The sequence below is a fragment of the Manis javanica genome, chromosome 5 (genome assembly GCF_040802235.1).
Source record: "Manis javanica isolate MJ-LG chromosome 5, MJ_LKY, whole genome shotgun sequence".
In the NCBI taxonomy this organism is placed as follows: Eukaryota; Metazoa; Chordata; class Mammalia; order Pholidota; family Manidae; genus Manis; species Manis javanica.
The window spans coordinates 42,310,644-42,323,826 of NC_133160.1; the positions used below are offsets into that span (position 1 = coordinate 42,310,644).

Consider the following 13,183-nt stretch of genomic DNA (forward strand, 5'->3'; position numbering starts at 1 on the left):
TTTTTACTGTGTCACAGTGAATGTCTCTTCTATACCTCCAAAGAACTCAAAAAGCAAATGCGACGTCTATCCTTCTTTTTTTTTTAAGTTCCCACAACAAGTCCTGTAAGGGAGGTATTTGTAGTGTTACTCCCATCTTAAGATGAAGAAATGAGATGCTTCTTTTCTATGTGTGTACAGTTTCTGGTAGAGTTAGAGTTTTTCTGGCAAATGAGCCCAGGCCTTCTTGTGCTGATGTGAAGAGCAAGGAGGTGAGAGCTATTCTCCCCAGTGTTCCTCCACACCCAGGGCACCAGGGGAGGGGAGGGCTTTCCACCACATCTGTGGTCTTATTCTTCCCTTCCTGGCATCACTTGGGACTTGGATCCAGTCCTTGCCTTCCCTTGTCCCATATCCAAGTGCTTGAGTGCAAGCAACAGAAATAGATTCTGGATCACATAAGCAGGGAAAATTTGATGGAAAGGTGTGGGGAGCTCACAGTCTGTGGGAAGCTGAAGGTTTGGTCTTAGGGAAGATGCTGGGCTGGGCTATGGGAACCATGCCAAGGGTCTTTACACAGAGTCCAGTGCATGAACCTCCAAAATAAATTCCTTCTGCCCTCACATCATTCTTCCAAGATTCAAATCCTGGGAATTAGATACCCTCTGAGGAACCCCTGGGGCAGAGAAAGCCTTCAATGTCTTACCAGCAGACCGGCACCTCAAATTTCATTCCCACCAACACAGAACCCCATGGACTGGAGATAATCCACCACATACAATGACAGGGGGATTTGGGAAAAAGAGAAATGAATCTTGGGTGGCAAATTATAATTTAAAAAGTAATAAACATCCAGCACTCACTCTTTGATGCATTTGCCTAGGAGGTGAGAGCTATTCCTTGCGTTCGTAGATATTCCAAGACTGGCCTCAGCTATTGGATGATAGCTGAGTTATTGCACAATGAAACTAAATTTTGTGACTGGGACAAAGTCTAGCTGTTGCCAGGAGCCTGCTTGAACTAGTTCAGCTCCTAAGTTTCACTTCCGTCCAAGGGTTTGGAGTTCTGTCTGACTCTCCAGAAACGAAGTGTTATCATTACAAGGATGGCAGCACCATCTATTAGGTCCTCTTTAGGGTCCCGCACTCACCTTCTAGAGCTTTGCCAGCAACTTGCTAGCTATCCAGGCAGGTGTTTGTTTGCTTTTTGTTTTTGGCTGATTCCCAAATACAGCACAATACTGTCAACTAATGTGAAGGCTAGGATGGCCTGCAGAAACATGGCCTTTGCAGTTTTCACTCTCTCCCTCCCTGAATTCACATCAATCTCTTTTCTTAGAAGTGTCCCATTGCTTTATTCTTGTTATTTTTTCACTTAATGACCCCTGCCCCCTCATCTTCCTTGAGGGTACGTTTCTCCATCTAATTCTTATTTTAAGGAAACTCACTTTCAGCCATCACCACGGTCTCTTTGTTCAGCCCAAGCAGAAGAAAATGCTCTTGGAAAATAATCAGAAAGCAAGAGAGTACATAATGTGAACTTGACTTTTGCTGAGAAAAAAACTCCTTATATATACACATGGAATTCAAATTTGTGGAAATGAATTCCAGAAGAGGGGTGTTCAGGTTGATCTTCAGATAAAATGCCAGCATTGTCATTCCAGGTAAAGATGGCCTTGCAACAGGAAGGATTTGACCGAAAAAAGCGAGGGTATAGAGACATCAATGAAATTGACATCAACATGAATGATCCTCTTTTTACAAAGCAATGGTATCTGGTAAGCACCTCTGTATTATGTCTGGTGTTTCTCATCATGAAACTTTGGATAAAAGATACTTCCTATTTCCTCATTATTCTGTGGGGTGTTAGTCAGCATTCAACCTAGTGAACTGCTCTGTCCCCTCTGATAAGTATTGATTTTCTGTCACCGCCCACACATCTCATTCTCTAATCAGCTTCAGACTAGAACTACTAAATAGCCTTGATTTCCTAGTGTCAAAGCAACTAACAAAGCTGATCAGATTCCCCCAGACTCTGAAAAAGCACACGAGAATTCAAGTGAAGACTTACAAAAACATGTATAAGTCATGTATAAGTCAAAGGTTGGAAAGAATAATTCATGGATCTCAACAGGCAGAGTAATGGGACGACATGATGACACCACAGGCATAGGAGAAGGAGACTAAGGTACCAAAGGCAACATATATTTAGTGCCTCCTAAAATCATGGCGGGAAACTACTTCCATGGGACTTAACTGACACAGAATTCAAGGCACAGAAAGTCCATTTGTCTGGTGAAGTGAGTATTTTCTGGCTCACCAACAGTGATCAGTTTGGATGGGTTCTGTTATGTTTAAAAGGTCCCAATGTCTCCAAACCGACTCAAACTGCAGGGCATATTGAGGATAAGGACTGACTAACTTACAGAAATGAGTGAAATTTACCTTATTTAGGGTAAAAGGTGATGGGCAATACAGAACTAAATTACGGCCCTGTGCACTGCTACATTGCAGGAATGCATCACACTTCCCTCCTGGAGCTTCAGAGCTTGATTATGCCTTATGCTTTTGGGCATGGAAATCTACAAATCTGGTCTGGTAACTGATTGAGCTGATGTGTGTTAGTCAGGATGGGCTAGGTTTCTTGCAATAACAAATAACCCTCATATCACAGTAGCTTAACAAAATCAAAGCTTGTTTCTCACCCATGCTATACACCCAAGGCTTCATAGCACTCAGGGATCTGGGCTCCACCTTGGCTCTGAGTCGATAGGCACTTCACCAAACAGAAGGGACAATTGCAAACTGGCACTTAGACCTGCTTGCATGTGACAAATGGCACATGAGCTCACAGTCCATTAACCAAAACCAGTCACATGGACATTCTAACTTCCAAGGGGGTAAAGAGGTGTAGTCTTAATCTGTGCCAGCAAGAAAAAAAGCAGTCATTTTTATAAAGAGCACTAATGGCATTCCCACAATGTTTTAGCAATACTGTGATAGCTGACTGATCACTGTGAGATTCTGCCAGTACAATCTCTATTTTTTATGATTCTTCTTTGAGAAAATATGCACAGGACAAAATGCATAAAAAGGGATAGTGAACATATTTATATGGAATTTTTCTTCGTTTTCCTTTATTTTTTGAATTTTGTTTTGGGGGAAGGCTTTTTTGTTTTTGTTTTTGTTTTGCATTAGAACATGCACTGAAGGGTGAGCTGGCTATCTTAAATTCAGGTCAAGATGTATTTTAAAGCAAGATTTGGTGTGGTGGTGCTGAAATTCCAGAGGTGTATAGGACATGTTCCCTCTTGCAAAGGATATCATTTGATGAGGAAATCACATTCAAATAAGAATAATCCAGACAATATATGCCAAATTCAAAACATGAGGAGAGCTAGCAAGCACTTAATTCTAAACTGGGAAGGGTTTTTTGCAATGGCAGCTCTAAGGAGTTGAAAGTTAGCAGCCTAATCCTAAGAGATGGGGAGCTTGAGACTGTGTTTGCATATTTATGTAAAACAGAAAACATCAATTGTGTATGTCAGAAAATGGAAGGAGAAGGCTGGAAGGGGTAAGTAGGGAAACACCTAAAAGTCTTATTTCATGGAAGATGTGGCCTTTGAGATGACCCTGGAATATCAGGTGGCTGCAGAGTATGTCAAACAAACATTTACTCAACATGCTTTACTACAGCAAACTAATAAGATTCTCTGCTCTGGAATTTCTGAACCAGATCAATACCGGGCAAGCTGATGGCACTCCTGGCCTTGATTTGAATGTGGCAGAAGCCTGGGAGCTGGGATACACAGGGAAAGGAGTTACCATTGGAATTATGGACGATGGTAAGTATTTCAGAACCTCTACATTACTTGGAAGAAAGTGTGTCTTTGCAAGCCTTTGGAACATAAAAGAGTAATTATTTTGGAGATGCTAATCAGAGGCAGAATAACCAGATGCTGGGTCTGATCACCATCTATTCTGTGGCAAAATCCCCACCTTTCTCCATATCAGTGGTCCTCAAATTTAAGATGCCCTTAACAAATATTTACTGAATTACTAAGTAAAAAAATCTAAACAAATGAACAAATACAAGTTGAGTGTCACTGAACTTTAATTTCTCATTCAGCCACTGTTTATACTTTACCTTAAAACATCTTTTAAACCTGTTTATATTTACCACTTATTTCTCTAGATCCACATTGTCCAGTGTAATACCCACTAGCCGTATGTCACTGTTTACATTTAAGTTTTAAGTAATTAAGGCTAAGTAAAATTAAAAATTGAATTCCTCAATCACACTAGCTTGATTTGAAGTTCTTAATAGCCAGATAGGGCTTGGAGCTGCTTAAATTCAATTCTATCCATTTCTATCCATTTCTATCATCACAGAAAGTTCTGTTAGACAGTGCAGCTCTAGATCCATAATAGATTTTTTTAGCAACAGGCTTGGGGTTTGGAGAAATTTTGTCCTTACTGCTATTTTCAGAATAAACCCTTGGAAAGCAGGCTTTGACAACATTTTATTCCATATGCCCCCTATCATATGTTATTCTGTCCCATATGCCTGCCAGACAAAGATTTGGTAGAGCTGTATTTTCTGTAGTTTGTGATATGAAAACCAATGGGTTTGATGAACTGTATTTTTCTGATGACACATGTCCTTGGCTCTGCTGAGATTCTGGAGAATCTCTGCCGTGTAGTCATCTCAGTGGAAATGCACTCTTGTGGGCCTCTAGGGTCCTCCAGGAAAAGCTCCCCTATGCATTGTTGCTCCAATTACATGTAAAATCTACACAGACATGACACAATGGAGACTTTCCCTTCCAAAGATCCTCAAAGAACACTGTTCTCTAAGGCAAGCCTTTGAAGCAGAATTGATGGGAAACAACACTTGAAATCGTGCTGCCTTTGTGTGCACTCGTTAAGTAGCAACATGAAAACAATGCCTCAGTGTTTTCTGATGTGCAAGACTTTTTACAGTGGGTGTAGAAGCTTTTTCCAGTGGCAGAGAGCCTTCACAAGGAGAAAGGAGCTCTGCACAAGGGTGTGTGTATGGATGTGTGGATGTCAAGAGCTCCTAACTGTTTATTCCTTAACAATGCTTTGGTTTAGAAACCAAAGTGGTTGAGACCAGCTCATCCAGGAGAAAGATGCAGCCAGGTTTGAGATGTCATTTGATTACCCTAAGATACCCTGTAATTCCCATTTCACACAGTCTCTGGGGGATTAGGGAAGCACCCTCAAAGTGCCAAGACAGTGACCACAGAGACACACATTGCTCACAAAGTTCCTGGCAAGCCTTGTGAAAGCCATTTCTGGATTCTTTAGCTGCATCATCCCTTTCAAAGATAGCAGAGATGAGAAGGACACTTGAATGTGTTCCTCATTTCTGGGCTTGAGAAGTCACTCCCTTTAGAAGAAAGTCTCAGCAGAATTTCTTGTTTGACCTATTTCTTCTGCTGATTTCATGGCCTTTGGGATGCCAAAAATGTGAACTCTCTGCCCCACAATGAAAACTCCTACTGCTACAGAACAAACCACCTCAAAATTGAGTGGCTTAAGACAACCACCGTGTTACCTCTCACATGTCTGTGGGTTGATAAGGCTCAGCTGGACAATTGTGCTGGTTGTCTCTCTGGGCTATCTCATGTAGCTCAAGTGAGAAGGCAGCCCGGTCAACTGGAAACTCAACTGGGATGTTAATGGCTCAGCCTCCCTCCCACTCCATGTGGCCTCAGGACTTCGCTCCACGTGGTCTCCTCAGCAAGGCAGCTGGTTTCCTACAGATAGCTCGGGGCTCTCCAGAACAGGAATTCTAAGAAATAAGAAGCCGAAGCAGCCTGTCCTCTTCAACACTGGACCTGGAATGGGCAAGTATAACTGTGTCACTTCTGTTGGATAAATGGTCTCAGGGCCAGATCCCAAGGAGGAACGATAGATTCCACCTCCTGGCATAGAGAGAGGAAAAGCATCTGGGCTATCTTTAATTCAGCACATGCTTGTTCAGCATGCTAACTGAAGAAGAAGGACTACCAAGCCATTCTCCAAATCCACTGCAGAAGAGCAATGTGAGCACATTTTGGACAAGAGCGGCCCCCATGCAACAAGGACAAGACCAAAAGTTCAGCAGCCTCTCACCATGTAACTGGGCAGCTCTGGGCAGTAGAGACGGCAAGGCTGGGGCCATTAGCACTGCATTTCCTGTCTTACCTGCCTGCACGTGTAAATGGTATGGAATTGTTTCCCAGATGGCTCTCAGCAAGATATTCCAAAACAAGGTTGAAGACAGACACAGATATTGATCCTGAGACCTAAGAGCAAAAATAATGTAGTATTTTATAAGCATTGGCTCTCTATATTTTGGCTTATATGGAAAATATCCAATTACCTTCATGAAGAAGGTTCAATTCGTCTTCAGCACAGTTTTAACAACTGTTCATCCTTCTCTAGTAGCCCAACTCAAAACTCAACCATCAACCCTTCTGCTAGATCCAGTGACTCGATAGATGCTCAGTATCTACTACTTTCATTTAGGTGTAATTTATGTCATTTGCATGCCCTGCACATCACGAGGAGAGTATGTCCATGCTTAGCTGTTGCCCAAAGGGGCAGAAAGCATTTCTTAAGACTGTGACATTCTGGGCATGTAGATGTCAGCAAGGACCCCACTCAGTGATGACAGTTCACTCCTTTTATTGTAGTGGAATAATCTGGTGTTAGGAACTTGCCCTGGGAAACAGTATAAGGACATAACAAGACACAGAGATGGACAGCAGTTGCCCATTATTTTGCTCATAGTTTTGTGGCAAGAAATTCAGGAAGAGCCTGCCTAAGCACCTCTCACTTGAGGTTTCTCATTCAGACATTGGCTGGGCTGCAATCATCTGAAGGCTCAGTTGGACTGGACTTCCATTATGGCCTGCTCCCATGGCTGGTGGTGCTGCTGGCCGATGCTGCAGTTCAGCTGAGTCTATCAAACAGAGTGACACAGGCTTCTTACAGGGCAGCTGGTTCCTCCAGTGTGAGGAAGTGCCCAAAGGGAACAGGTGGAAGATGCCTGGCCATATCTGACCTAGCCTTGGAAATCGTGTAGTGGATTCTACCACATCCTATGGGTAGAGGCAGTCACAGCCGCCTCAGACTGAAGAGGAGAGAATAGATCTGCCTCCAAACTGGGGAGGAAGTGGCATTGCCATATTGCAGAAGTCAATATGACATGGGAGGCAGTGAACCCTCTTTGGAAACTACAATCCGTTCATTTAGGACTGATGCACATAAGTCAGTAAGAGTGGTGCAAGGGGCTAGCTCTCTTGAGACAATGGAAAGAATGGGGCTTAAGACTAGGGTCCTGAGATGTTATATAGATCAACTGAACTATTAACTGTCATCCTTCACAATTCAATCAACAATCTTTTCTTTCTTATACTAGAATCTGTGTCTGTTCTAACTCAACACTTAGTCTTCCCCTTAACCTAAATAAAGATCCTTTATTTTAATTAAGCTAAATTTATCTAATTTTAAGTCTATTTCCCTCAAGTCTCAAATTATCTCTTTGCCTCAATATTTTCCATTCACAGAGAAGAGACTATTTTTCAGGCAAATTCTCTCCTAAACAACTTGTGCTATCAGAACATGGAGTCATGTTTTAAAAATTGACCCTCTGTTAAAAAAAAAACATTCTCTGACATGTGTGCACATGGATGTGTGTGCATTTTAACTTATCTACATGTTACAAAATGTTTTGCCCAATGAGTTTACAACATTTAACAGATTTCAGCAAATATGTACAATATAATTTCAATACAACATAAGTAGATTTTTTTGAATGTCTCTGCTTTTCTGCCTTATCCACATGACTCAAATGATGTGGTAGACAATGGTACTAGTCATGATGGTAAGAAATATAATTATCAAGTGTTTACGGCAAGCTAAACACTTTCAACAAATAGGCTCTAATTTGAAAACTGCTTAACAAGGTAAGTAATATCCCCATTTCAAAGATGAGGAAACTGAGGCTCAGAAAGATTATGTCACTTTGCCAAAGCCACACAGATATTATGGTCTGATAGACTGCACTCATCCATAACTCCAGCCCACAGCAAAAATTGACCATCTCCATACCAAAGTCCAGAGAAAGGGCCTGCAACCTTTAATAATATTAGTCTTTGAATCTCCTGCCCCTGTCCTGATGCAGTCCTCAGGAGGGGAAGGAGAAGGAGATTGGTGGCTTGGAAGTGGCAGCCTATCCTCTCCCAAGCTATAGCAAGCAGCCATGGTGACAGCAATTGCTTCACATGTCAAATAGCAGTGAAATGTAACATGTTCTGTAGAACAGTAACTTCCAGTTCAGAAATTACTTGTGTAACCAGAAAAAATTGAAACAGGAATTTTTTTTTAATATACATCCAATACTATTCTTTTTTTGCATAGCAAAGCTCTAACTGTGGCCCAGTCTTAGTATGCATGCAGTGAGGGTGCCAGCTATGAAAAGGACTGAATGAAATGTCTAGCTTTTAAATATTGCAAATCCAATAGAGTTATAAAATATCACAGGGCTAAGCACACCACCCTGTTTGCCACCCCACTTGGTCTAGAAGGAGGCAGCACAGAGAAGCCAAGCACCTTCATAAAGTCATGAATCCAGTTGATGGCATGGTTGGGATTCAATCGTGGGTCTCTGACTCCAAAGCCTACACTTGTGCCCATATGTTATGCAGTGCAGGAACCCAGCTGGTTTCTTGGAGGACTGGATGCTCAGGTATTAACTGTTGCAATGATCATATGGCTTTGACAACCTGGATGAGAGCTTTTCAATTTGCCCTTGAAGTATCACTGGGATTTCTGAGGTCCATGTGTCTGAGGGGACACAGTGGTGCTCACAGACCGTAATTCTCCCATTGCAGTGACTCTTGGGCAACAAGACAAGCCACATCCAGGAGAAAATATGGGTCTACCACTTTGGAGACTGGATGCCTCAGGCTTGCTGAAAGCCAGTTTTTGGACAGAGAAGCACCAGCTCCAACCCAGGACTCCTGATGGGAAACCATTTGCCCTCTGCCTAATCATTTTCTCACCATCCCACATTCCTCTCATTATTAACATGCCTGAGAATACTCTCCTAATCCATTGCTGCTGTGCCCTGTTAAATAATCATCACTTTTCCTCCCCAGGGCCAGTTTAATTTCAAAAGAAATGCCAGTTAATGCTTTAGAAATGTCAAAATTTCCACAAATCTCTCCTAGATCACTGCTCTGCTGAGCCATCCATCATGCAGCTGCTAAGCCCCTGAGTGCTGACATTTATGTCAGAAGTGTTATCCTAGGGCCCTGAGCTCTAACTGGCCTCACTCCTGTGATGCATCAGGCAGCAGCTGTCTCTCCACTCAGGCGGGGCAGCCCACCCTGAAGTGGGAAATGCAAGGCTGGGGCCTCAGGCCCTGGCACTCACCCCATCAAGCCCCCTAAGGAGTGCACTTTCTTGAACAGCTTTCCTGAGGACATAGTAGCAGGTATTAACCTTTTGTCCTCTGCTGTTGTCTTTTTACAGGGATTGACTATCTCCACCCAGACCTGGCCTCGAACTATGTAAGTACAAGCCACCTGTGCGCTTCTTAAATGTCCTAGTGCCCTTTCTTATTAGGAACACATGGGTGCTAGTGCATACACACATGCATGCTTGCACCCAGGACATGCACCCAGGAATGTATGCACCCAAGACATGCACACGCTCCAGCTCTCATTTTATTGGAGACACAGTTCAGGTGAAAAGCAAATGGAGAAGCATGGAGCCTGGTAGCAGGCAAAGGTGGTTGTAGCTTTGTGAGAAGAAAAGAAAGAAATTTCAGGTCTGAAAGAACAGAATCCAAGAAAAAAGGTGCTGGGGGTGGAGTGAAGAAGAAAGCACCTTGGCAAGGTTTAAAACCAACTCAAGGGGAGGAAATTGAATCAAAGGGTGGGAATGAAGTGCTTGGGTTCTTGCTGGATAAACAGATGGCAAAAGTGAAGAAGTACAGCAACTCACTTTGCAAGCAGACCTTTACAAAGGCTAGGATCAGCTTTTCATTTTCTGTGCTTCGGAGTACTCCATACCAACTTCTCCAAAACTCTGAGTACAACGTTTAGTATGCTGTGTCAAATAAGAGACATAAAGAATCAGGGTGAGCAGTGTTGGGCTAGCACCACATGCCCTAACTTTTGACCCAGCAGGTCACACACTGCTTTCCTGAAGAAACCTACAAACCATTAAACATAAAAGATCACTGTTTTAACATAGCCAGTATACTGTTCAAGCATTGGTGTGGTCACTTACCATGATCCAAACTACACTTCTCTACAATCTCCAAATCTGAGTATTTTTTAAAATGTTATTTTAATTAGTTGAAGAGATTCATATTTAGGAGAACATGGACTTAAATAGAGAAGAGATGGTGAACAGGCAAGTGTTTTCAAGTCAGTATTCTGGGTCCTTAGTCCCAGAAGGTGTGTGTGTCCACATCACAGAGAAAATGGGAGTTTTCCATCTGTTTAGTGTATTGGACATCAGGAAACAAGTCACCAACATGCTGGGTTTCTATTTACTCCATGGTTTTTAGAAACCTAGAAGACTTTACATTGGTCTAAGCATCTTTTTAATAAAAAAAAAAAAAAAAAGAAAGTTAAATGAATCATTGACAGGGTCCAGCCAGTATGGCCCCCAGAGAGGAATGACAAAAATTAAACCACAGCTCTATTCCCAGAGATGGGAATCCACTCCTATAGATCAGACAACAAAAAACTGCCTTTGAGGTGTAGATGCTGCCCAGGCTTCCATCTTTGGGGTAAGGGAATAGTTCTCACCATCCCCCATGACCTCCTTCCCCACTGCAAGTGCACCTGGTGCTGCCCGGCTGTCCCTCTGCTTCCTGAAAAGGACTGCCCCACGGAGGGCCTTCTCTGCATCCTCTCATGCCCTGCCTTTCTCTGGCTCCCCAGTAACTGCAGGGCCCTGGGGAGTCCTCCAAAAGGGAGATTGAGAAACACGTGTGTTGCTTTGCAAGACTCTGAGACCCAGAGGCCTTTCCTTAAGAAGAAAGCAGGGATAACAGCCTGCAGATGAGGCACGTTCAGCCTCAGAGGGCTGCCCCTGCACACAGAGACATGGTATTCCCTCCTGGCCTTCGAAGGGTTCCCCATTCTCCAAGATGCAGTACCTCCCTGTCTTGCCAATGGGTTTCAGCCCCAGGCAAGTTTGCTATGGATTCAGTGTGACCAAAGAAAATGACAGCAAAATGTTCTTGGGGTGAAAGGGTTATACCCAACTTTATTTCTGGGTGGCAGGTCATTCACTAAAATCCCATTCACTCAGAGCGAGTCTGCATGCAGCAAGCCGGTCTCTGCCTCTGGGCCCCTCTGTCCACACAGCCATCCTCCAGGCCTCTCTGCACAGCCATCCTCTGGGCCTCTGTCCTCGGCGCTGCCACCACTCCAGCCTCTGCTCTGCTGTCCAGCAGCCTTGCAGCCCTGCCGCTGTGTCATGCCCAGAGCACTGGGGGGAGCTCTTTATAGAGTCCAATTGCCCACAGGTGTGCAGTGAGCTAGTCAACCAGGGCCAGGTGATAATCCTGGCCACAGGAACTCTAATTTTATCCACACTCCACCCCTCCGGGATTCTCTCCTCTCAATCTGTGTGCCCTTAGTCCTCTGAAATGGTCCCTGTGCAAGGAAGCTCAAACATTGTTCTCCAGGCTCTCCAGCAAAAAGTCTTGCAGACACACAGGCCAGACTCGTGGCTCTGTCTCTGACCTCTGCCTCTTTGATTTTAATGGCTGGAACTGCTGCTCTGGTTTCAGTCGTTGCCATAGCTCCAGTAAGATCCTATTTGGCTTCCTGTCTAATTTCCTTCCATCTACTCCTGCCCATATCAGATCAACCCACATCTGGGTCCTCGTAACCCTCATGGGGCCCCTCAAATTCCTCTTGTGAGTAACAGGTCTTATTTCTTTCCAGGTTCTCATTGCTTCAGCTACTGTATGTGTCACCTCGCATTTTGTAATCTCTGCTTCAAGGTGGGCTGCACTGTCAGGGAAGACAGCTTTCCCATCTCTGATCCCGACAGAACAATTCCATCCACCCCTAAGTCCCACAGCCACCAGCTCAGCCTGAGTATAAGGGTGGACCATAGAGCATGCCACAACCTGGGGAGGGGGCTGCTCCTCTCCTTGGGGAACTTTCAGCTGCTGGGTCTTTATTTTCTTTACAACCACTGGGCATGCTTTCAATACAGGAGGTGCCAGTGCCTCCGGCACCACCCCTTCATCCTTCCCCAGCTCCTCCATTTCTGGGGCTGATGGCACTTTTCTCTCCACTCCCCCGAGTGCCTCCTCTGCTACAGTGCCTCAAACAATGCCAGCTCAGTCTTCAGAAGGTCCCTTACCTTCAGCTCAATGCTTCACAGCTGACATTCTCATGCCACCTCTGCCTGTGCTTCCCTCAGGAGTTTGTCCTTTTCTTTGATGGCCTCTTCCTCCTTCAGAGAACCTGGCAGCACTGCCATCTCATCTCCAATGGCTCCTTGCTGCCTGCACTCTCATGCTGCCTCCTCCTGCATCAATGTCATCTCTCTCCTCAGGGAATCCACAGAATTTTGCAGCTTGCGTTCTTCTGCTGCCATTTCTTGGGTCTCCTCTTTAGACCTTTTTAAGACTGTGACACGCAGCCAACCCACAGTCCCCGCTGCCTCACGGGCACTCTCCTTCTCAAAGGATCTGCTTACTATATCAAGAGCCACCCCTACTGCCTCAGGTGTCACCTCCACTTGCCTCCAGTCCTGGGGTGGGGCCCAGTCCTCTAGGAGGCAAGCCTCCTCAGACCACTTACCCATTTGGGGATGATCCACTGTGTCCCCATTCACAGGGGCAGCCCACTGAAGCACCCCTCCCATAAGGGCAGCCTATCTTTTTCCTTGGTCAACAATGAATCCTACCGACTATGCCAATTGTTTTGCCAATGGGTTTCAGCCCCAGGCAAGTCACTATGGATTCAGTGTCACCAAAGAAATTGATGGCAAAACATTCTTGGGGTGAAAGGGTTATACCCAACTTTATTCTCACAGTGGCAGGTCAGTCACTAGAATCCCATTCACTCAGAGTGAGTCTGCATGCAGCAAGCCAGTCTCTGCCTCTGGGCCCCTCTGTCTGCACAGCTGTCCTCTGGGCCCCTCTGTCC

At 44.4% G+C, this 13,183-nt stretch overlaps 1 protein-coding gene across 2 annotated transcripts in view; it reads left to right on the plus strand.

Annotated features, from left to right (window-relative positions):
- PCSK2 (proprotein convertase subtilisin/kexin type 2) overlaps window positions 1-13,183 on the plus strand; it is a 270,812-nt gene that overhangs the window by 135,271 nt on the left and 122,358 nt on the right. For both annotated transcript variants that reach the window (XM_073236951.1, XM_037022502.2), the window contains exons 3-5: window positions 1,643-1,756; window positions 3,715-3,823; window positions 9,528-9,565. In XM_073236951.1, coding sequence (XP_073093052.1) covers window positions 1,643-1,756; window positions 3,715-3,823; window positions 9,528-9,565 — 261 coding nt within the window. The remainder of the gene's footprint in view (window positions 1-1,642; window positions 1,757-3,714; window positions 3,824-9,527; window positions 9,566-13,183) is intronic.